Genomic DNA, 24,309 nt, shown 5'->3' on the forward strand with positions numbered 1-24,309 from the left:
GTTCTTCACTGAGAGGGTTGTCGTGCACTGGAACAGGCTCCCCAGGGACGTAGTCACTGTACCAAGCCTGTTGGACTTTAAGAAGCTTTTGGACTGTGCTCTTAGTAACAGCAACAGGTAATAGTAACAGGTAGTAGTCAGAGTAGCTTTGGGTGCAGGAGACGCAGAAGGGGCCTTTCCAGAAGACCATTTTTTTTTCCAATTTCTTATTATTCTTCCGGAAGGACTGTCGGTATGTACTCCCCCAGGGATATCTCCGGGTCCCCTGACACTCATATTTCCCATTTTTCCTAGCCCTTGTCAGTGTGCTGCTGCAGAAATTTACCCCCTGTAGGGTACCACACACCAATGTTCTGATTCTGGGAAATGGGGGTGTACTGCCAAGCACTTCACTGTGCAAGGGATACTGTACATCAGATCTCCTGCGACTAGTCCTTTCTCTCTCTTATCTCACACTTCGTCCATCTCCAGCAGTGCCCCGCATAGAGCTACAGAACCGTGGATCAGGTCTCCACAATCATACGTGTCAATCACATGTCACACAAGTCTCACCTGACCGCCAAGGCAATACTTAATATTTTTTGCCTTGGTCTGTGCACAGTTACCAGGCCTTATTCGTCCTTTCTTGCCATTCTTGTCTCTTATCTCACACTTTCTCCAACTGTGGCCCTTGCAGAGTATGGAACTCCTCTGTGCTGCGTGCTGCGGGACCTGGCATGGTGCTGGGTGCTACAGACTCACCCTGGTCTCACTTCTCCCTCAGGGTCAGTAGCACCTGAGATTGTGCTGAAAGATCGCACATGCATGTGTTGTCTTTATTCACCTCTGCCTTTCTCGAGGGGGGGTAACGTTATGGGCTACGACCACAGGGTTGTCTTCTCCCCAGGGTCTGTCAGCATCTTCCCTACAGCTCCCAGACTCTTGGCTATGCATTTCAGGCCTTGCTGTCCCAGGGAGACTGCTGTTGTCTGGCAGCCTCAAGGATGTGTGCCTTCAGCTGAGGAGCTCCGAGAGCTTTGCAGCTGCCTTTGAATGCATGAAGTCTCTCACACGGCTGCGAGAGGGCACCTGCACAGGGCCCTGGCCTCTCAGGGCTGGGTTCAGAGCCTCAGTCCCTCTCACTGGCACGCTCCCAGGGCTGGGGCTGGCAGCAGGCTCTGGCCTCGGTATACAGCGCTGGTGGGGGAGCACCGGGGGCAGCCTTCCTCGCTGCTCATCTTCTGGCCTTTCCCGTCTTTGACAGACTCCAGCACTCAAGCCAGTTCAAGCTGGTTAGTTACCTACGCGGAGGTAACTGCTGGAGGAGGAGCGGCCACCGGGCAGCAGCCACGGCGACCCGGGGGGAGGCTCCGCGGCTCCCCGCTGCCCCGGGCCGCTCCGCCCCTGAGGCGGAAGGGGAGCGGCGGTGCTGATGGCTGCGTGGCGCGGCGCCCTCGGCCTCGGCCTCGGCCTCCTCCTCCTCTGCCTGCTGCCGGTGCCCGGTGAGCGCGGGGCGGCGGCCGAGGGGGGGCCGTTGGCGGCCGGGCTCCCTGCACCCGCCGCCGGGCGCCGCTCGGAGCCGGCCGAGGAAAGGCTGCGGGGGGGGGACCGGGAGAAGGGCGAGGGAGGCAGCGTCCCGGGAGCGGCTTCACCCTCAACCCCCAGCCTCGACGGAGCCTGTCGGCGGGCCGTGGTGGCGGGGATGTGCCGGGAAGCAGGGCGAGGAACGGGTGGAAGGGAAGGCCAGGGCCACGGCCGCGCCTTTGCGTCCCGTGAATACCCAGGGAAGCGCAGCGGGCTGAAGCACGCCATCCTTGGGCTTGCGTGGGGGCTGGAGGAGACCAAGGCGCGGGTTGAGGCTCTGCAGATGTCCGAGGCGGTGTCCGCAGGCACGTTTGCCTGGGTTATTCCTTCACACGTGTGTGAAAGCTTTAGAAAGTGTGTGAAAGAGCTCCTCGATGGAGGCCAGGTACTTTGCAGGTGTTCACCTTTGCTGGGCTCTGAAGGGTGTAACAGATCGGCAGACCCTAACACAAACGCTTGAAACATATTTAGGTGTTAACCTGGATGTCAGTACGAGAGAGAAACTTGATAGAGGAGTTATTTCTTTCATTAGTAACTCTTGGATTTTACCTCTTTTCAGCTTTAGGCGAGTACTGTCAAGCATATCTGGATCCCCATAGCAAGGTGCAACCTGCAAAATCCTGTCCCAGCTTCTGCTGTGGAGATTGCACACGTCGATACTGCTGCTCAAATTCATTATTCAGATTTGATGAAGAACAGCAATTGATGTGTAATCTGCTTGATGGAAGGTATGAGGCAAATGGATTGTGTACAGTGGGTTCAAAGGACAAAAGCAAGCATCTTAATGGTAAAAACCTACAAAGGGACCTTTCAGCTCCATATAAGGCTCTGTCGGGGATCTACTTTAAGGCATGTAACTTACTTTTGAAGTGGGAGCAATGAGATAGACAAATTGGTGCATGAACTGGCATGTGTTTTCTTGAGTATTTTCAAACACTTCTACTGCTCTGTTTCACTTTTCTTTGAGGATGACAAAATTAATCTCATTCTCTTTTTAGTCTCCATTACCTTTCATAAGTACTTGGAACTTAGCCAGGTGCTAAATATGTCTTAAATCCCACTTTTTGAGATGTATTATCTTCTTACAGGACCTCTGACTTGGGCAACCTGAACTTGCTTTTGGACTCTGAAGATTTAAGTGATTATGGCCCAAGGTAAGACATGCGAAGCACCAGCTTTTTAAATGTTATTTATTTGGAGGTTCTATAAATGTTTTTCTATTTAGAGGTTCTTTATTGCATAGTCAGTCTGTGCTAGGAGAAAATGAAATCAGAAATATGGATTTGTGTGTTAAATATGTTGAACACTCAAACTTGCGTACACCTGAGACCATATGAAGAAACAGATAGGAAAGAGACTGGATCATGCCAATGATCCCCATATGCAAGTCCATGTTCATGTTGCTGAATGGGAGTTTGTCTTCTGAGGCATGGGCATGCTTACTCTGTCTTTCTAAGAATTGATGGATTAAGTCTCTAGTGGCTCTGTAAGAGGTGCTTTTGCTTGAAGCATCTCCTTACTTTTTAGCATCTTTTGCACTTAAGATTTTATCGATATTTCTTGTGCTATTCCGATCTCACATGAGATAAGTTACTTTCAGTATGTGCATTGTGTTGGTGGTTACAAGAGTCCTGCTGTAAAATGTTCCTGGTTCCCATTCTGTGGAATAATATAAAGGAAGAACAAGAGTTAATTATGAACTATTATGACCTATATCTGCATACATGTATATTCAAATAATTACAAACCTTTAGACTGCTAAATTTAATAATGAATGTTACCGAACTGCTCAGATAATATATTTTGATTTTAATTTTAAATTATATTTTGAATTTTCTTTTTAATTGACCTTGAGTATGTTTTCTTCTGAAAACACACCTTTATCAATTTCCCCTTGGCAGCATATATTTAAACAAGAAATGTGCTGTTCTTCACGAAACGATAAAAATAAAAAGTAAAACGTAGCTGTGCTGGCTGTTACATTAACAGGGTCCCAAATTTCCCCAGGGAACTGCAGTGTTTTGTTAGTGGTCTCCAGCGGCAGCTGGGTGAAGCTGCCGGGAGAACATCCTGGTGGTTCCCTCTGCCGTGAGGAACTGCTGCGGAACTGAAAAAGCAGGAAAAAAAAAAAAAAAACAAACATCATCTGTCGGTTTTGAGGCAGGGGTGTGAGCAGGTGGGTGCTCTGGACTTGAAGGCTGAAGGAACCGACAGAGATCCCGGTCACTTCTGGCGCTGCCAGAGCCGCCCCCTGTGGCTTAGCAGCCGAGGAATCCGTACAGAGCCCCGGTGCTCGCTTTACGTTAAAAAAGAAAAGAAACGGGTTAAGAAAAAAAACAAAACAAAACAAAAAAACACCGAGGCAGAGCCTGAGGTGGTGCCGCGTCCCCTTGAGGCGGGGCCAGCGCCGTGACGGGAGGGGCGGGGCCGGGCCGGGCCGGGCGCGGGTCGGGCGGCGGCGGCGGCGGCGAGCATGGGGTAAGGGGCGGCGGGGCCGGGCTGGGCGAGCTCCGTGCCCGGCAGGACAGAGGGGAGAGGGCTGGGTGGGGGGCTGGGGGGCCCGGGGAGAGGGTGGGAGGGGTGCTGGGGCTGGTGGCGCATCCCTCAGGGCTGCGGGAGCCCCGGCTTGCAGCCGCTGCTATCCCGACGCGTTTTTAGGGGAAAGATGAGGAGAAAAAAAAAAAATCCGAATTCCCGATTCTGAGCGCCAGCGTTGGGCCTGCGGAGGCGTTGAATGTGTTTGAGGATGAAAGGAGAAATGTGAGGATGCTAAGAAATGCGGTTTGTCTTTTTTTTTTTTTTTTTCCGTGCTAACGAGCATAGCTAGTGCACAGCACGGAAAGAAAAAATAATTGAAAAAAGCCCAAATCTATGCCGAGCCCACGCGGTTACTTAAGGAACTGGAACCGAGGGCCTCAGTCCACAGAGGTGCATCCTTAAATGAGGGAAAATGCTCAGTGTGTAGGAGCTAAGCTGCTTTAACTATTTCTGTCTCAGCCCTGGCGTGCCCCAGAAGCCGTCTCACCGCCAGGCGTTCTCTCAAGCTTCTTTCGGTTGCGTTACAGCTTTGGAAACTCAGCGTGGTGTGCAAGCACCTGGGCTTAACGTCAGGCTTGTTTTCCTGTTAGGCATTTTTAAGTAACAAAAAAATTACAGTTGATAATTTTTTCTTACAATTCTAAAAAAAAAATAGTTATGCACAGAAACATTGCTTTTGAAAAGCTATCTGAACGCAAGTCCAGAGGAAAACTGCTTCCTAAAACTTTCCAAAGAGAACGATGACCTTGAATGTTTGATTTAGGATGTTTCAACATCGGAAACGAAAATGAACAGGCCTTTAGTTACTCTTCCTGCCATCACTGGGGCACCGAGTCACTCGTAGGTTACCCTCCTGTTACAGGCTGCCTGGTAACAGAGGTGTTTTTTTTTTTTCTCTTAAACAAGCAGTAAGGTTTTTTCCTTCAAGAAGAGCTCTCATTTCTGCCTGCAAGGTATGCTCCACCCTTTTGTGCCATGCCAGTTTCCCTTAAAAGACAAGTTTCACATTGCTTCTCGATGACAATGTTTATTTAAGACTTGTCTGTGTGGCTGATGTCAGTTCAGATATATTTTTTTGTATGCTCAGCAAGATGAACACGGTTGTTGAACGATCTCCTTGAATGGTTTATAACAGGAGTAGAGACAATAAACAGCACCTTCCTTTAGTGTCCTACGCAAATACTACCTTTGATGCTGCCCTTCAAAAAGGGGGGTGGGGTGGTTCCCAGACAGGCATTAAGGGTCAGAAAGCATTTAGTTCCTCATTCTTTCTCTGGCCTTATTCCTATATCAAATCACTGCTCTGACTAATTGCTCACAAATCCTAGCTTTTTAAGAGACTTTCATATCTTGGAGGGCTTGTCACTAACTTTGTGGACTGGCCAGTGGGCTGTGTGAGCTAGGGGGTCTCTTCTCCCTGCCTGGAAAACCTGCCATAATTATGGTGTGATTCTTTGGGACCACGCTAGGGAAGGGTTCGGATGGTGCTGCAGGCGCTCTTCCTGTGTCCTGTCCAGCTGAGCAGTTGGTAGTTTGCCTGCGCTCCTGCTTCTTTGCTGTATTTATTCTGAGGTCTTCAGCAGAAGTGCAAGTACCAGTTTTGAGTAGGTTTCTTTTTATTACTGTCCTTTAATACCAATTTCCTTCAGTATTTAACATTGTATATCGGGTGTTGTTGAGGCAGGGGTGCAAGGCACTTTGGGCACCTCCATGAAGTTCAAAATGCAGGCAGTTACTATCCTATAATCTCCTTTTGGTCTTTTTTTAAGACAATAAATTACATTCCTTTGGAGTGTCATAACCACATACTTTCAAGTACTCGAAAGTATCGTGCTTCCCAGAACACTGCATTTAGAAGAAAATTAAGCATTTTAAGTATACAAGTCGGCATTAACTCAGATTCACATGTTTTCTGTTGTTAGTTTATTCCTAAAGATTATTTGGAGCTTTTAAGTCACAGTGCAGGCATTGGTTTTATACGACTAAACTTGTTAAATTGCCACCATTCGCTACCATTCATCCTTACATGTGAGATGAATGTATGCAATTTATACAACTTCTGCTGTTGAAGAATACATTGAAGGTGTTTCACGTTCTTTTTCTTTAAATTGGATTAGCAAATTGATTTTTCCCCTGCTGTGTTCTGTTTTGGAAACTGATTGTGAGTAAGGTTGAGATCATTATCCTCTCTCATTCTACAGTACTCAGTATTCCTCCTTTAAGAAGCTGCAGAAGCAGAGCACTGGTTCACTGTAACCACAGTTGTCATGATTTGCATTGGTAACGTGGTTTTTTAGCCTTGGTATGCCAATTCTCCAACAGTGACCCTTACTGGAAAAGGAAATTAGATGACTCACCCACAATTCAACTAATTGTGAAATATTTGCGTGCTTAAGGAGGTGGGGCAAAGCAGAGCATCTGCATCAGAGTTGCAGAGGAAAAATAATGTAGTTGGCAGAGCTGATAATCGGTCACTCTAAATTGAAAACAGAATTACCATTTCCAGTTAGTTGGTCTCCGTTTCTAAATTAATTTCTGCCTTGAAGTTATGTAACACGCTGCAATGCCTTGAGAAGAGCCTGCTCGTCCTGACGTGGTGGGAAGAGGGAGGCAGAACAACAGCCTTCCCGGGAGGTCTCAGCCAACAGAGGACAGCCTTGTTAGACTCGGGTTGTGTGTGTTCAGCCTTTGTCATGGGCTGATCCCTGTGTTGTCTTGAGACTTGGCTCCTCTGTGAAACGGAGAAATTCTGCCCACCCTTGTTTGAAAAGCAGTGTCTGCAGTGGTCTACTGTGTGTATAAGGGGGCAAAAACTATATGCTTCTAACTGTGGAGGATGTGATTATCCTAACTTGCTGTCTCAATTTAGATGTTTTTAAGCACATGCATCCTCCTTAGTCATGGTTAAAAATAGTGATGGTGAACTGTACCCTGTTCTCTTCCTCTTCCACTGTTGCTGTCAGGGACTTCAGTTCGTATTCTGTTGTGTATTTCGATGTTTCAGCATCTGTAATAGGCTTCCAATGATGAATTAAGAAATTATTTGGAAAATACAGTTTTATGCAAGCACTCTATTTAATATTCAGGGAATTTGTTTTCCAGTACTGATCCTAAGTATTTTATGTAACAAAAGAGTTAAACTGTGTACAGAGCCCTCTCTGTATGGCTTGCATTCAGACACAGGCATATCCCACCAAGAAATGTAAGCTGCTAGTCTAGGAACAATTCAGATGTGGATTTGAAGCTATTCTAAAAATTGTTCTGTGCTTTGTACTAGCCTGAAAAGTAAATATAGCCTTTCATGATTTGTGTAATGGTAACTTGCATTATAGGGCACTCGTTTTTTGTCTCCATTGCTGACAGAGCAGTTGTGAGCTGCTGTTAATGATTCTTCAGCTGCCAGCTTCAGGCAGGGGGCTTAAATGCTTGTGTAAGTTTGTATGCTCTGAAACCAAGAGGGGAAGAGATTGAGAAATGCTGCTCCAAGGTTGGGTTTAGCAGCCTGCTCTTCTAACTACAGAAGGCCATTTCAGGGCAAAAAGCAAGATACTGTGTCTTTGCACGTTTAGGCCAGGTAGAGATTCATCACGTGGGTTAGGTTTAGTGGTTCGTTTTTTCTGTAGGTGTGTCCTTTGTTTCTGTACGTACTTACTAGGGTAGGGTGTTTCTACTAATTCTGTGGGCTTTGCTGTGCCCACAAATAGAAGTCTGAAAAAAGTACATGTTTTGTGCACGGGTTGACTCTGAGCAAACCTGTGAAAGCACCCACAGGTAAGATAGTCCTCAGATAAGGGTCCTACAGCCCAGAAGATGGAGAATCCTTGCTTCAAAACATGGTTCAGAGACAATGCTTGTTACTCAGTTGGATCTTTGAGCACGTGGGTTCCAAAGCTAGATCCAGCTCTGCTGCATCGTGTACTTCCATGCAGCAGCTATGGCCTGAGGGGTAGCCAGGTGTATTTGTGATAAATTGTGTTAGAAATGTCATGAGGGAAGAGGGAAATGACTTTGAATTGCATAGTCTTTTGTAACTGTGCTTGTGCGTTCTGTGGAACGAACAAATCAGTTGAATTTTAGGAAATTAATACTTGCGCCAACACTGGTCTTTTAGCAAAACCTATTTTTTATTAAAAACATTTTATACCATTCATTTTAACGTGGTATTCACTAGTTCACTGTGTTCACTAGTGTGACCTCTGCTTCTCAATTCCACTGAAAGGTCAGCTTAAAAAGTTTTTTTTTTTTTTTTAATTTATTATTATATATTTATTTTAGTTATGGAAGGTGCCAATCATCTAAGCCACTTGTGACTTCTTATGACAGTCTTGTTAATGGTGATACCATTTAAAAAGAGAAGTATTGGTCAGCAAGATGTGAACTCTTCTGCAGAGGTCTGCTCTTACTTGAGCAGTGTGAGATTTTCCTTGTTTTTTGTCACAGCGGATGACGTGCTTTTCCTGGTGAGAGGAACAGTGAGAAAGCACGTCGGTTTGTAATGGTGTAGGATAGTTCATTTCCCTAATTCAAATTTTGCTCCTGTCTGAGCACTCAGTTTCTGACTTCTGTAGGTGTGATGACCTATGGCTAGTGTATGGAAGAGCTGCGCTATATGGCAAGCAGAGCTGGTGGGTGTAGCCTAGCTTGAACTTCCTTTGATTGCAGTTTCAGAGTGTTTGGGAAGTCATATCCCAGGCTGAATTTGCTCGAATTGTTTATGTTTTACACTTTATCTCTCCTGCCAAGTCAGTTTCTAGTTAGTTGCTTAAATATGAGGACTTTTAGAACTGCTTTCTAGAATGAATATTGGTGGTGATGTATGCATAGTATCGCAGTTGTTTATTGCAGGGAAAACTTTCTGCAATACTTAGTGATTCAGTTGGACTTGTTCTGTTCATTTGGTTGACCATTTTGGAAAAATCCCTCTCATTGCCTTTGTCTTGGTTTCAAATTTTTATTGGCATGGGGGAAATGACATTCGATACTGTTCAAATGGGATCCTAGCAATAGAATGGGAGCTGACTCGTTTGTTTGCCTTATCTGTCTGTGCATATAATCGGTGTACATTCTCTTTTTGCTGCTAAAGGAGCATGCTAAATCCGTTTATTGTCTGTAGAAGTGAGTGTTTTCATAGGGCTTAAGAACTGTTTTCATGCTGAAGGTCGAATGGACTTTTCTGAAATTGTCCTGTGACCTGTGTGAAGTTAATGTTAATTCTTGTGCTGTTGATGAAGGACTTCTGAATGCAGCTTGGACATTTCCCCTCTTCATTACATGCATTTTTAATGTCAGTTACTTACAGCAATTACTCTGAGCTGTCTACAAAGTGGACGTTTCCTGGGAAGCATCCCCAATAAATTGTATTTTTAGTACATGCTATAAAAGAACATATGTAACTGGGTATATTTAGTACAAGAGAACTGCTTAGAGGCCAAGAAGAGATGCTTGTGTACATTTTCTGTTAGAAGCCGTAGGATCTGAGTGTCAGATCTCTGAGTAAAATCAAAAGCTCTAGGAAGTTCCCTCCCTGCCACTTTCTCATATAGGCTGTTTAAGAACACGTTGTGCAAAACTATTATATGTTACTTGAAAATATTGTGAAATTAATGTCTTCCAAAATAGTAATTAACTTTGGTTACGGTTGGTCTTTGTGAAATTAAGGTGTGTTATTTTAGGCTTAAAGCTGTAAAAAGTAACCCACGCCAGCTTCCTATTTGAACAAACAGAAAAAGGACCCATTCAGGATGTATTTAGCCAACTTTCCCTCACAAAGGCTGTGGCATTCTTTTTTTCTGTAATTCTTTGCAGTTGCAAGGGTTCGTGGCTTGCCACGGCCTTATCCTTCTTGCTTTAGGGTTGCTCCTGACTGCAGAGCTGACTCGGCTGGTGCTAAGGGTCCCTGGGCTGCAAAAGTTTGTCCTAACGCTGGAGGACTTTGCTCACGGTTGTTCTGGCTGCAGTAAGCTGAGGTGTTACGAGGATTGCTTCTGGGGGCTCCTGGTGCAAATTTGCCTTCTTTTGAGGGTACCTAGAAAGAACTGGGGAAAGTTGTGGGAAATATTAGTGGGTTTTCGGAGGAGTTAATTCATGTCTGTGCTAGAGCAGCGCTTAGCGATTGTTTGGGCTGATACTCTAGTGGTGGGTTAGCCAAAGTGAAATGAAAACATTACCTTCGTGTGAAGGAAGTGTATGTGGGCCAGACCCCAGGAGGAACACTCACAAGTGGTAATTTGAGTTACCAGCTATCTGAAAGGCCACTGCAGAGAGTTTCCAGTTAAGCAAGGTGCACTTCATGACATGGCATAGCATAGAAAATGACATAGCAGTTACTCAAACCTACCACTGTGCCAGAAGTACCAACGTTTCATACTTCTGAAACCATGCTATTCACTCTGAGTCTCAAGCTGACCCACAGGTTGGCTGGTCTACCAAGTGTTAATGCCATGCTAATGTTTTGCTGTGAATGTTAACCCCACAGGAGTTTGCTGTCTATGGAAATGGTTTTTTGAGTCTCTAGAAAAGTGGTTCTTATGTCTCGAATCTTCATGCTAAAATACTAGACGAAGTATATTGCTTGTGAAGTTGTAAAATATAACCCCTCTGGAATAGCCCCGGGAGGTCATATTGGTTGTTCTTAAAAAGTTTGTCTTTAATTTTTATACTTAATGTTAGAGGCAGTATATGGCATTGTGTGACCGCGACTAAAATATTGGGCGTAAGAGAGCGTCTCCGTACAGAGACTTGTTTGGTTTTGTCCTGTACCAGAGTTGGGGCAAGTCCGGGCATTTACCATTCTGTCACGCTTCTGGGAACAGTATCCTCTTCTGGAGCTGGAAAGAATGCCATGTAGATACTTAATTTTTATTTTTTTTTTTGACTTCTTGGAATGGCCTAAATTACCTTCTGAGGTCGTTCCAGACCACCCGGCTTTACAGCTGTAACTCAGTATTTGTAAATGTTTGCTTTTGAAACCAACCATGTATCTTTGAAATGAACCCTGCCAACATGTTTTCTTGTAGCATGGAACAAATCTTGGAATAGAGTAAAACTTGTGGAATAAAACAGGCTGCTTAAAGTAATTTTTCAAAACCAGGTGGTCTTGTTGTTTTGGGCATTGTGTTGTTTTTCTTCTTTTTTTAAAGACAAAAGTTGTAGTGTGTGCCACTGTCATGAACACATAGATACGCACAAACTTTTTTTACAGTAGAGCTTATAAAATGTCACAAACTAGGTGATACAAACTGTTAAGGAGGTTTAAAAACTTGAATATTTTCAAAAGCTTTAGGTACATGCAGAGCATTTCACATCTTTTTTCCAGTTAGTGTTTAAAGTTGAGATCTCAGTACGGAAAAACAACCGCCTTAAGAATTAACATCTACAAATAGTACCTCTAGATCTTGGGTTTGGTTTTACCTTTTTAATGTCACTTGCATCTCATTCAGCACCAGAAGACTAAAACAGGCACTAATCATACATCTCCCTTTATGTAAACTCGTATACGGCTTGGATTATTAGCACACTTCAAAGGTAAGATGAGTCTGCAAGGTACACTCAGTGCATACGCAATTCAGAACTTTCCAACTGTACTTGTAAGAGAAGACGAGTAGAAGTGGAGTAGGTTGAGCAAGAGAGCGCAGAGATAGGAAGGGGCAGGGAGTCCTCTCCAGATTGACTTCATGTGGATTTTGAGAAGTTGCAGTTCATCACTGTCATGGTAAAGCTGCTAGTGGGTTTGTGTTTTGTTTTCAGTTAAGTTATTGGCAAAAGTTAGCTTTTATGATGTGAGGAGAAAAAAGCAGGAAGTGTCAGTGACTGAGCTCAGGCTGTTTGTAAGTGTGTGGTTTATTTAGGGGCTATGGTATATAATGTAGGAGTCTGAAAAGCTGTGTGCAGACTGTGACGCCTGCACAGCGTTCCGATCTCGGGCTGTGGCCACCCCGCTTTCTGCACCATGATGTTTGTTCACAGAGTTCATGGGGTAAGGTGTATTTTTGGTTTGGTTTTTGTTTGTTTGGGGATTTGTGTTTGGTTAACTATCCAGGAAGAATCTTTAAGCTACAGTCCTTTGTTTATTCATTTTCATGTATGTGTAATGCAGACTAACAATTGGTAAATAAAATAATATTTAATGCAAATATATATTTTTCCAAATATGTTGAGTCCTTTCAGACGAGTTCATCACGTGAAAGCAACTAAATAAAGCAATGGTTTCTGTTAAGAAAGGCTTTCTGGAGCTAATACACCACAGGAGTCTTTATACATTATGTGGGATATCTTACCTGCTAGAGCTTAGACAGTTCACTGAGTAAAGTGAATGGTGAGCACCATTCTAGCCTTACTTGAGTATGACCTACAATTTCTAGTAGCCTTCCTGAGCTCTTTTCAGCAGCCTTACTAGTGGGAGTCTCAGGGGGCTGTAATCATTCCTTCCTGTGTGTCAGTGTCACTGAATATCCAGGAGGAAGTGCTCAGGGCAGTACTCCTTTGGTGGTAAAAGGGTGCTTGCAAGTTCATATGGTTTTGCTTTCCATAAATGTCATGGTACCTTGTGCTGTTTCAAAAAGTGAGTCTCCATGAACCCAAGAACGGGCAGGAAAGTCATGCTGCTGCTTTAGAGCGGACGGTAAAAATGCCTGTGGCAATCCAGTTGTGTGCAGTCCTGAGAAAGCTTTGTGAAGAACTGACTCATGTCTGTTGTTTCGCTCACTGGGCTGTTTCTGAAGGCTTATAATTTTGGTTTGCAGTAATCACACAGGATTTCAATACGTAGAACTGAACCACAGTGTTTACACATCCAAACACAGAACCACCCTCTGGAGCGGGTGCACCTGGCACTCCTCCATTACAAATGTCTCCATTCAGTTCTTTAAAAGATGCATGAAAAAGCGGTCATCTTGTTTTAGCAAACATGCAGACAAATGATGAAAATAAAAATCACAGAGTGGTTTGGGTTGGAAAGGACCCCAAAGCCCACCCAGTCCCAACCCCTGCCATGGCAGGGCCCCGTGCCCCCAGCCCCATCCAGCCTGGCCTTGGGCACTGCCAGGGATGGGGCAGCCACAGCTCCTCTGGGCAGCCCAGGCCTGGGCCTCACCGCCCTCTGGGGAAAGAATTTCTTCCTTATATCTCATCTAAATCTACCCTCTTTTAATTTAAAGCCATTACCCCATGCCCTATCATTATACCACCTGACAGGGTCCCTCCCCAGATGTCCTGTAGCCCCCTTTAGGCGCCGGCAGGCCGCTGTGAGATCTCCCCAGGGCCTTCTCTCCTCCAGACAGATCAACCCCAGCTCCCTCAGCCTGTCACCTACAGCCTCTGAGCATCTTTGTGGCTTCCTCAAGACTCGCACTAATAGTTTCATGTCCTTCTTGTGCAGGGGGCCCCAAGCTGAAGGCAGGCTCCAGGTGGGGTCTCACAAGTTCCCCTCCTTCACCCTGCTGCCCGCGGTGCACCCCAGGGTGCCGCAGGCTTTCTGGGCTGCAAGCACACATCACTGGCTCATACGCAGGGTGTTTCTAAGAACTTGGTGATATGGATATGGTGGTTTGTGTTGTTTGTTTGTTTGTTTTTTACCCTAAGCTTTGTTATCATCACATTCCTTACTGGAGATAGTAAACAGGCAACGAGAATTTCTTCTGTGAGAAGAAAAGTTTATGACAGTTAAGCAAAAGGAGCTTGTGCTTCAGACTGACCAGTGTTTATCTGTCGGTGGCCAGCTGGGCTGCAGACAGGCTGGTACTGTCCTCTTTTTGTCATAACAGAACTGACTTTGGTCCTGAAAGGTGAGGGCTCTGCCAGTTTCCTGCTGTGCTTTTTTTATTTGTGATGAGCAGACACATCTCCCCTCTGTTCTCTCAATTTCTTAGGTTTGTTTGAATTTTGCCCAGGCTTTGGTAAAGTCCAGCAAGGTTCATTGGCTGCAGAAGTGAAGAATTTTGTTATTCTTTGTCAGGCCTCCTAATCTCTTTCCTTGACACAGGAAGAACCTGTAAGACTTTTTTGTCTGTACTAATGTTGCTCAGTAGTAACTACCTGAGTATAATGGAAGTGTTAACTTCCCTGCTAAGAAAGCTTTCTCAGGGTTGAAATGGAAAACACCGTTGGCACTCCCTAGCTAGCCGTAATCATAGTTAATTCTTGTTGCTGCCCAGGTTCTGCAGCTGCCTGTAGCTTGTTGCAGGCAGTCGTGTGTGTTGTGAACAGTGCAATCATGATGGTTAAGTCTGATGTGTAAATACATTCTGCACACTTCTGTTTCTTCTTCAGTATACATTTGAATTTATATGATGAGTTATATAAACATTCTATAGATAAATATATATTCCACGTATAATCTGGTAAGGAACCTGTATAATAATCTTAGGTCCATCGTTTTGCAAAGGTGCAAATAAAAGTGACACAGCCTGTGTGCACCCCCATGGCTGTGCAGCTGTGTTGCAGTTATCTGTTTGTTCTCTTGGCAGCATTTCTGACGTGGTTTCTGTGTCTTCAGGAGGCTGCAACAGTTCCTGCTTCCTGTTCTGCGTGTAAATGCTGAGCTGCAGTACCAGGAGGCAAACCACTGTGCCAGACTTACTGCTTCACTAATAATTCCGTAGTGCTGTACTTAGTACTTCACAAAGTCAGCGCACAAATAACAACTCCAGTTAATACACATTCAACCACAGATAAGTGTTGCTCAGGTTCTTGAAAGATATTTGACCCAATTTCATTGTCCAGGCTGTTGCAGAAGAAAAATAAAATTGATGGGACCTCTGCTAGGGGAAAAAACTGCATTTTAGATTAAACCTGTTTTATTTGTCAACACTTCTGTTCAGTTTCCAGCTTATTGAGCGTTAAGTTGCTCTAGAAGACTGAGTTGAGGTCCTGTGAATTTGGGCTAGGGACAGAACACTTTATTTTTTATTTATTTTTTTGTTATGCCAGTGATTTAACCTTTTGGTGTAATTGATAATCCAAAATAATTTTTACATTGGATGACTGGTTGATAGCTGAGTGAAAAATGCTGGAGGTTCTAGAGAGATGTCATTTAGTTTAAAGATGTTAACAGGAAACTGGACAGGAAGCTAGAAAGTTCTGTAGCCAAAATCTCTGGAGAAGACAAAAACAGGATGGATATTAAATCAGCTGTCTACTCATTATTTTAGAGCTTGTTCTTCATTAAGAACTGACTTCCTGCAATTGTTTCCAAAACTGATGCATGATGCATTTCGTAAGAAATCCAAGTGCAGGAGACTGGCTTCCCTGAAAGAAGGGATTTAATGATTGCAGACTATAGCAAACAAATCATGTAAATTATTTCTTAAAAGGTCTCAGATTCCAGTACTTTGCTTTTTCATTCCGGTATTCCTAAAAAGCCATCAAATTTTCTGGATTTTAGGCTTCTAAAAAGGGACGTTTCAGAAAACTACACAACCTCTCCCGTGACAGACAAATGTAGGCTCGTCACTGAGCATTTAAGCATTGAGCGGTTACTTTCTTCTGTTCTGTGTGATTAGCAGCTCTTAGTCAGCTCCGAAAGCTTTACGTGTGCCTCCATCAGCTGGTAGTCCTTACAGAGGTTAGAGGTGGTATGATTTTTGGCCTCTCCACGCTAGATTTTGGTGTTTTAGTGTTTCTGTTTCCTGTAGTTAGTATAACGTGCTCATTATTGCAGAAGTGCTCATCTTTGAAACCATCTGAAACATGGTTTCTGACACAGCTGTTTCCAAATGCCAAGGAACCTGGCAGGAATCTGCAGCATGGAGAGGTCAGCTCAGTACTGTGACTGTCCCTGGAAGCCTTCCTTGTGCATCAGGGACTTGCTGTCACTCGTAAGACAAAGGCATTTCATTTCAGCTATGCCTACCTGTATGTCCAAGTCATACTTGGAAAATTAACCAGTGGAATGAATGAATGTGAAACCTTATCTCTGTAATCTTTTGGAATACAAGGGGACATGCAGCCACACCAAAAGAAGCAGGATCAAGTGCTCCCATTCTGTCCTGTTCATGGGCGGTGGAGAGGACTGCTTGCCAGGGGCTGGCCAGCTTCCACTGATTTAGCAGACCTGACCTTGTGTGGCACTGGATTGGACTGAATTTTATTTCTTATTCAAATGCATGAAATAGTACCACTATCGGATTGAAGGAAGAGTGCTGTGTTAGCTACAGAAGGCTAGATTAAAGGGTAAGAAAGTTGTGTGAGGCTTACTTCTGCTGGTGTCTTTCCTGCAGTTTTGGAACCCTTGTTGCGATTGGAATCACCGTTTTTGCAGTGATTGTAATTACTATCATTCTGTGCCTCACCTGTTCGTGTTGCTGTTTGTATAAAGCATGTCGAAAACCACGGCGTAAGTACCTGTACATTTACTTTCTTTTTCTTGTAATGAAAAGACTATTTTTTTCCCCCGAAAGATTGTATTTTTGTAAGAGGTAAAAGTAACGTTTCCTTACTTATCTGCTACAAAAGCTGCAATAGCTAACCATTGAAAATAAGCATTTAAGCTGCTTTAAAACGTGATATAGCAGAGACATTTTTGAATGTCTTCTAAGCATTTAAGAAATTCCTTTATTCTCCCCCGGAATGTGTGGATTTTGTTTTGTTTTTTTTTTTTTTGGTTGATTGGTTTAGGTAAATGTGGAATAGAATGAAAAATTAATTTAAAATTTTCCCTAGTCTCTTAAAAATGTACTTGAAAAACACACCTCAGGCCCAGCACTGTAACATTAGTTGTTCAGGAATTAAGTAAAATGTCTTTACTGCCAAAAGATAAATCTTGCATTTGAAGAATGAGAAGTCTCCCTCACCACTATGACAGACTGAAAAGAAGTGAATTTGCATGTTCATGGTGATCACTGGGAAAGTGGTTATTCAAACTGTACCACAAGATACGTTCTTTTTTCTATCACTGCTAAGGAAAATCACATATTTCAAAAACAATGTTATGGTAGCGCAAATCCTGCAACTGTAATGTTGCAAATTCTCAGAATTTACAGAAAGCTTTTGTACTTCTAGGCTTGATGTTAGCTTAGAAGTGAGTCATTATACCATGGGAATTTTTGAAGTCAAAGCTGTGTTTTATTGATCATATCAATATGTAAACTTTAGAGCGACCGTTTATTGGTCTTCTTTTCTTTATGTTGTATTTGAGTAATTTTGGAATACATGTTTAATGTTCTCTTTATTCTAAATATTTGACAAATAGAATGATACTAAGCCAAAAAAAAACTTTGAAATGCTGATTAATGTGGACAAACAATATGCTGTTTAAAGTAGCATAATCCTCTGAGAACAGATTACAAAACGAGTATTTTAAAAGGAAGTACTAATGAAAAGTTGTCTTGATTAAAATATAAATAAGAGCATTTCAAATGTAAGCTGAGATTAGTCTGCATACAGTCACTGAAACAGTGGACGCGTCTTTATGACAGGATTTAAGTAGAATAAAAGCTTTCTTTTGTTGTTCCCTATGCGTCAAGTGGAATCTTGAGCAATGTTTATAATTGCAGCCTGAAGAAGAAGGAGATCTTGAAACCTAATTATTGCAGTTTATTAGAAATTGTTAATCTTCCCTTACTGCAATAAGGGAGATGAACCAATAACCCAGTGTTAGCTCCTACAAAAAATATGTGTATTTGCCTTTCTGTTATAATGTACAAAGATGTACTAACACATACATGTGTTAGTACACAGACTACGTTAAAAGGAAACTCATTTGGTCAAACGTGGTAGGAAGCTGCTTGCCTAATAAAGGAGATATTTATTACCTTTATCCTTTAAAACAGCCAATAACTTCAAAAAATAAGCAGGTTATTCCAGTCTCATAGTGAATGATACATCACTTGGCCACAGACTGTTTTTGAACAGTCCAGGAAAAAATGTCTTTGCTCTTTGTGGTTGAGAAATAAGGAAATGGGCTGGGAGAGCAGCCAGTTTGTGAAGGTTTTTAGGACCACTTTGATCAATGGAAGAGTATTTTGAGACACACATCTCTAAATCGTTTTGTGGAACTTCAGAAATTATTTTGAGCAGATTTTGGAGTGAGAAAGTGATCTCAAGAGAAAACATTTTTTATATTACTGTTGTTGGCTGTCCCAGGTGGTCTCCTAGAACCACCAGGACTAACCATATTCCTTTCGGTTGTTTGTAGCTGTGGTGACCACCACTACTGCCACCACAGTGGTTCACGCTGCCTACCCCCAGCCAGGAGTGCCACCCAGCTACCCGGTAGCTCCGTATCAAGGATATCAGCCGATGCCTATCCAGCCACAGCCGGGAATGCCAGCAGCACCGTACCCCACACAGTATCCTCCCCCTTATCCCATGCAGCCATCAGGACCTCCAGCTTACCATGAAACAGTGGCAGGTAAGGCAAGAATGGTCTAAATGTTTCTTTCTCTTGAATAGCAAAAAAGATGGTGACATTGGAGCCAATCCTCTATTATTACATTTATTATGTTTTACGTTAATGCTAATGTAAGCAAATTATTTAAAACTGGAGTTACAGTAGATGTTAAATTTCGTCCTTATTGAAATTTCCCTATCACCATTTCTATATTAATCATTGCAAGAGGAGATGTAACTGGTACTTCATTGGCAGTTTGCTGTTGTGTAGGACTCCCAGTGGATCCAGTAGAACAATTTAATGATTCAGTTGAAATTTCATATTAAATCGTTAACATATGGGTAGTAGTTAATACTTACTGAATGTTTTAATCTAAACACAGATGGCTTTTGCTCGTAGTTCAGTAGTTTGCTAGAATAACCAGTCTGTGATCAACTTCAAATCAGTTTTCTGATGACTGGCCATTAGAATTATTGGAATTTTTTTTTTTCTTCTGCTTTCCTTCTTTCACAGCATTGCTTTCATGTAGCTTTACTGTTGCTATGTCTAATTCCAGCTTGTTCTGGGAATAACTATTCCCCAAAGAATTGGCTCATGACTATTCAGAGAGACCAAAACTATGCTGTTACGTATCCTAGGGTCTTTGAGCCCTCTTATGTACCACACTGTTCATCCTTCTACTTAGAAGGATGAACAAAGTTAGTTCAAACAAAGTTAATCTTGTATAGGAGGTTGTGCCCCTAGAAAGTTATTCTTTCATAACAACTCAAATGTGAAATGACTGTTCATGGTCTCACATATTTACAAACCAGTTAGAAATTGAACATTAACAATGTGCAAGTGAGTTCAGCATGTGAAAACACTGACTTTACAGGCATGCTTATTTTATTTTTCCTTCATAAACTCTGAAGAAGCTGTGGATTTTAGGGGACTACCCCCAGAGTGCTTTGGCTTCACCTCTATAGTGTGAGGGGCTCAAAGAAATTTTGCTTCTCCTACTCTCAGGTTTCTCAAACTTTTCCTCAATTAAGTTGTTTGTTAGTTCTTAATTTTTATTTTTTTTTCTGAGAGATTCTTAAATTGCTTTCCATGTTACCAGCTCTTTCCCTTATTTGCCTTTATTAGCCAAGGGCCAGCCTCTTAATTAGGTCATGTGCAGGAGAGAGAATACCTGCTCTGTCACACAGGAGCCAAACACACTGATCAACTTACAGGATCATTGACAGATAGCCGCGTTCTAGGGATCTGATCAGGTGCTGTGTTATTTGAACTAACTTGTGCTGTTTGACAGACCTGAAAATGAAAATGCCTCTTGAAGCAGCTTGTTGCAGAATACTAGAAAATAAGGATATAGTCAAACTCTTTAATGTGCTTGGTAGTGGTGGGCCACTTTTTAAATTCTATCTTAATTTTGTAATTACCTTGTTGGCAGTTATCAGAAAAGCACTTCCCCTGAAGGAATCCTAAGATGCTTTCTCTAGTCCTTTTTCTTTTGCCCATTGGTTTATTTTTACTTCTCCACATAGTGTCAGGTGTATCTTGTTGTTTGTGCATCTCTGACTTCCACCAGATCATTTTGTTGTGTTTGTTTTTTTGTTTGTTTTTTTTTTTTTTTTAAAACTGTCCTCCCCTGAAAGCTATGTCTTTGTAGCTGCTATAATACGCACATATATCACAATTTTTTTTATCTAACTTTTGAAATGCAAATGCCGTATGACTTAGGGCAAACTACTTTCAAATTCAATTAAGATTCTAGTTAATTTGAACCTCTTAATTGTGTACTTAAAACAGTTGTCATTTTAGATAGAAAATTCTAAAGGTAAATTTTACAAATCCTGTTCTTTTTTTTGTTTTTGCAGCTGGTGCTGGAGCACCTTATCCAATCAGCCAGCCCCCTTACAACCCTGCTTATATGGATCCTCAGAAGCCCACCTATTGAACAGACCTACTACCGTGCTTCTGCATACAAAACTTTTTAAAATATAATCTGTTCTGTTTACACCATGCCGCTGTAGTACATTATCCTGGAAGACAGCAATCCTTTGTCTAAGTAAAGTGAAAGTTAATTCAGTATCCTTTGTGGTTTTAAATGTTTCAAGTACTTCTACAAGAAGTTGCTCATTTATACCTCAAGCTAATACAAAAATTGATTTTGTTCAATATACAGTAAGAAAAGTATGAAGAAGGGGTGCTTCAGAAATAAGAACCACAATAACATTTATCGTGCAATAATTTTTAAGTGTGGTAGAAAGGAATGGTCAAATAAGCATTATCAAATGTGCAAAGCTGTAGCAATCTTTTGCACAGTATTAAGTCTGAGAAACTCTGTGACACGTGTTCTGCCTGTTTTGAAGTTACTAGCATGAGGTAAGCTTCAACACAATACATTTCATTTATTGTTTAAAAAGGATTTTTACTTTTTTGAAGTGCATTTGCCTTCAGTAAGGGGTAGCGATTCATGTTTTAATTGTGTTTGGACTAGTTGCGTTATTCTGTGCTAAATAGCATGAGTTGGTCATTTTCTTGTTTTCTTTCCCAATTTTAAGGCTTAAAAACTGTGCCTTCATTGGGCTTTTTCTCAGGCTGTTTTACTTTATAGCTAGAAATCAACAACAAAATCAAACCTTCTGCCATTCAGTAGAACACAGATCAAAAGATTAAAACCTAAGAATTCTTCTTAAAAAATATTGGACAAGTGCTTTGTTTGCTTAATAGTCATATGTTGTTGATGTTGGGGGAAGAAAATAGCACCTTAATCATATGTTAAGCAGAAGCGACTGCCAGTGTTCGGCCATTCCTTGTCACAGAGAAGGGATTTATTTTACAGGATATATGTGATGTCAGAAGTAGACTTTTTTTAAAAAATGTTTAGGGTTTGTCACTGTCTACAACGGGAACCTAGAGATGATGTATCTTTATGAATCAAGTCTGTATCTGAAAAATACGAGTGTCAAAAAAGAAATGCCAACCAAACTTGGAGTAGAGGTTTAGCCTCCCTTTTGTCTTCAACATTCCCATAAAGCTGAGTAAAGAATGAGAAGTAAGGACTAAGAAGAGTAGTAGGATTTGGTCACAGTGCGGTAATATATTTTCAAGAACTATTAGCAGTGTTAGAAAGGCTTTTGGCTCTTGTACTGATCAAGTGAAACATGATTTTTAGTGTCCTCTACAACGCTACCTTTTCTAGCATTGAAGTACACTTTGTTATTTCTCAGTAGAGCTGTCTGTAGACTGTTGAATCTGTCACTGTGACATAACTAGTGAAATAATTTTGGCATATTCCATACACAGATTTTACTTGTTTAGAGAGGCCTTTTAGCCACTTGTCCTTGTGATTCTACATCTAGGGTATATAACTGTTTAAAAGACATTGAACTTACATAACTGATGGCATTGTTTTACCTCATATGATGGATGGAAGCTGCTATTGTCAAAGGCAGCCTTATTTCTCTAACTGATTTTGGGGGCCTTTTTCTGTGTTATTCCATTTTTTTATTTTTTTTTTTATTTTTTTTTTAAGAAAATCTTTAGGGCATTTCAGGAGAAATTTGTGGAAAATTTTGTAACATTGAGAACCATGACAACCTATGCCCCTACGTACACCACTCCAAGACTGTCTGAGTTAATAGCATGCAGTGGCACCAAGAGGCACCCGCGGAGTGCATGTTCCTCTATGTTCCTCCCCTTTTCTGCCTTGCAAGCTGGAAAATCAGGCAATGCGTCCTAACACTGTTAGGAGTTCTGTGGGAACAACCAGAAATGGGCACTGTCCCCTGTATGGAGGATGAAGTCTTTCCCTAGAAATCTGGAATATTTTTATGTAGGATAATAACTGCAGAAATAATCCCTTTTCTATAGATCCCCTACTCATGTGTTGATTCATATAGAAGAATGGCAGAGATTCCAAGACATTCCAGCAACTTTGTTAGTCTGCTGCCTGATGGAGTCTGGCCAGGGAAATGCAGCCAGCTGTTGGGCAGTTCTTGGAGCACAGGTACAATGTTCCAGTGTTGGCCCTCACGAGGTTGTTACTTCGCACCTCTTCCTTTCCTCTGCCTGATGTGGCAAAATGTATGGTTTGTGGTGGTGTTAGTAGGGTTATGTTTTGGATAAAAAAGGAAAATCTGCAATTTCATGACACATTGACTTAATCATCTGCCATCATCCATAACAAAAAGGTAGTAGGAAAGTAAACTGGCAACAATGAAAATCCCCAAATCTAAAATTTTGGGGTAGATGCAGATAGATAAATTGCCCTGAATATGACCACACATGGAGTGGTGGGAGGAGATCAGGGATAGGGTTAAGGAGCCTGTTAATTTACACTTCTCTTATAATGAACATCTGGTAATGTTGACTATATTCAAGTGCAGAGATGAATCATTAAGACACAATGAACTACTTTAGTTGTATTGTTACTACTTCAGTTAAAAAATGGTTGAAGGAAGAGAAAATGGTTTGCTTTCCTCATTTCAAAATTGGAACGCTTAATCGGGTCTTTTCTTACTAATGCATTAATCAACATTATTGATACAGCATAGGACCAAATTTTATGCAGTTATTGCTGTGCAACCCAATTAAACGTGTTTTCATATAGTTAAGTGAATGGGGCAGTTACAGAAATGATGGAGAGCTTGTACCTTAAACTTGTTCAAGTACTGGTAATATGTCAGTCCCATTTGCTAATGTCTTTACATCAAACTAGTTACCCACAGTGCTGTAGGGAGGGGTAATGGAATTCAAATTTTAAATGTTGAAAGAGTGTATGTTTTTTTTTGGTTTTTTTTTTTAGTTCTGTAAGTGCCTTTGTTTCAGAAATGTTTTGTGAAATTAAATACAATATAATATTCTGTTGGTCTGAATTTATTAGATAATCATTGTTGACTTTTACATACTGTAAACTAGCTTTGTATGTTGTTTGTAGTTCAAACATAAGTGTTCTAAAGAAATGGTATAAACTCTATGCACCTTTGTAATAAATGCAGTGTTTGAAATATATTCTTTTTTGTTTTCTCAATGTGTCTGAGTGCTAAGTCTGAGCATTTGGGAGTGTATCTGCAAAGCTACATTTTACTTAATTGCGTTTGACAGCAAGTGTATTTTAAGTTATCTTGTATTGTGAATATAACTTTTTGGTAACAGAGTCTGAAGCTTAATCAAAATTATAAGGTGCAATACAAAGGAACAAGATGAGCTCCTGAATGATATTCTGAGGGTGTGCTTCAAAGCTAATCTAAAAGAATTGCTTCTGAGGTCTTTTCTATACGATATTTGAATGCACTAGCAAGTCCCAAGATACTTGAAAAGTCTACTGTAGGCTAGATGATAGACTCCAAAAAAAGTTGTTATTTGATTGAAGTCTAATGTCCTTTTCTCAACACATTTTGACTTGCCTGTCAAATATATGCCTCGTTTTTCAGCTACACCAGTTTGGTGATGCTTTCTAGTCTGTGTGAAAACATTTTATCTGATGTTTTTTGGTATATTTTCCACTGTTTTTCTTTAAAAAGTTTTTGAAAACATTAGTCCTGAGTCATTACTCATTCAGTTAAAAATACTTGCTTTGGGTGGGTCAAGAATGCTTTTGGTAAGATACCACATGGTACTGAATGGGTTGATACTTGGTAATCCATTATTATTGTCTTGGATTGACAGCTAAGTTTCCAGTGTAGGATTTAATTATCTATATATTTACTTCTATTTGACACTTTAATTTTATTTCACATTTTCTCAACTGAAATTTCTTTTAGTTAATTTTTGACAGCAGACAAAATAAATGCTGCAATTAAAATAACTTCTGGATCAGGTACCTTTCATTCTAGCATTTCTTCCTCCTGCAGCTGGTTTCCATGGTTCATTCTTCAATGTCACTTTGGCCCTGG

At 41.7% G+C, this 24,309-nt stretch overlaps 1 protein-coding gene and 1 long non-coding RNA gene across 4 annotated transcripts; both read left to right on the forward strand.

Moving 5' to 3' along the window:
• Positions 1–1,318: 1,318 nt before the first annotated feature.
• SHISA5 (shisa family member 5) lies at positions 1,319–23,425 on the forward strand. 3 transcript variants are annotated; one of them, XM_038185810.2, is made up of 6 exons: positions 1,319–1,481; positions 2,123–2,291; positions 2,652–2,717; positions 16,317–16,432; positions 18,233–18,448; positions 20,287–23,425. In XM_038185810.2, the coding sequence occupies exons 1-6, from the start codon at positions 1,412–1,414 to the stop codon at positions 20,364–20,366; spliced, it is 717 nt and encodes a 238-aa protein (XP_038041738.2). In that variant the 5' UTR covers positions 1,319–1,411; the 3' UTR covers positions 20,367–23,425. The 3 variants fall into 3 exon arrangements, with proteins under 3 accessions (XP_038041738.2, XP_038041739.2, XP_071900341.1); XM_038185811.2 differs by lacking the exon at positions 1,319–1,481 and adding an exon at positions 1,931–1,948; XM_072044240.1 differs by lacking the exons at positions 1,319–1,481; positions 2,123–2,291; positions 2,652–2,717 and adding an exon at positions 3,946–4,041.
• On the forward strand, positions 4,059–11,177 carry LOC140003557 (uncharacterized). The gene is made up of 2 exons (XR_011812438.1): positions 4,059–4,323; positions 5,011–11,177. It is a non-coding gene; the product is annotated as an uncharacterized lncRNA (long non-coding RNA).
• Positions 23,426–24,309: the final 884 nt, after the last annotated feature.

Source organism: Anas platyrhynchos, chromosome 13, assembly GCF_047663525.1.
Source record: "Anas platyrhynchos isolate ZD024472 breed Pekin duck chromosome 13, IASCAAS_PekinDuck_T2T, whole genome shotgun sequence".
Classification (NCBI taxonomy): Eukaryota; Metazoa; Chordata; class Aves; order Anseriformes; family Anatidae; genus Anas; species Anas platyrhynchos.

What these genes read in the sequence shown, in the direction of transcription:
- SHISA5 (XM_038185810.2), top strand. Translation starts at nt 1,412, where the DNA reads ATGGCTGCGTGGCGCGGCGCCCTCGGCCTCGGCCTCGGCCTCCTCCTC. An exon ending in TGTAATCTGCTTGATGGAAG is followed by an intron (nt 2,292 to 2,651) that starts GTATGAGGCAAA and finishes ATCTTCTTACAG; the next exon opens with GACCTCTGACTTGGGCAACC. An exon ending in TTACCATGAAACAGTGGCAG is followed by an intron (nt 18,449 to 20,286) that starts GTAAGGCAAGAA and finishes TTGTTTTTGCAG; the next exon opens with CTGGTGCTGGAGCACCTTAT.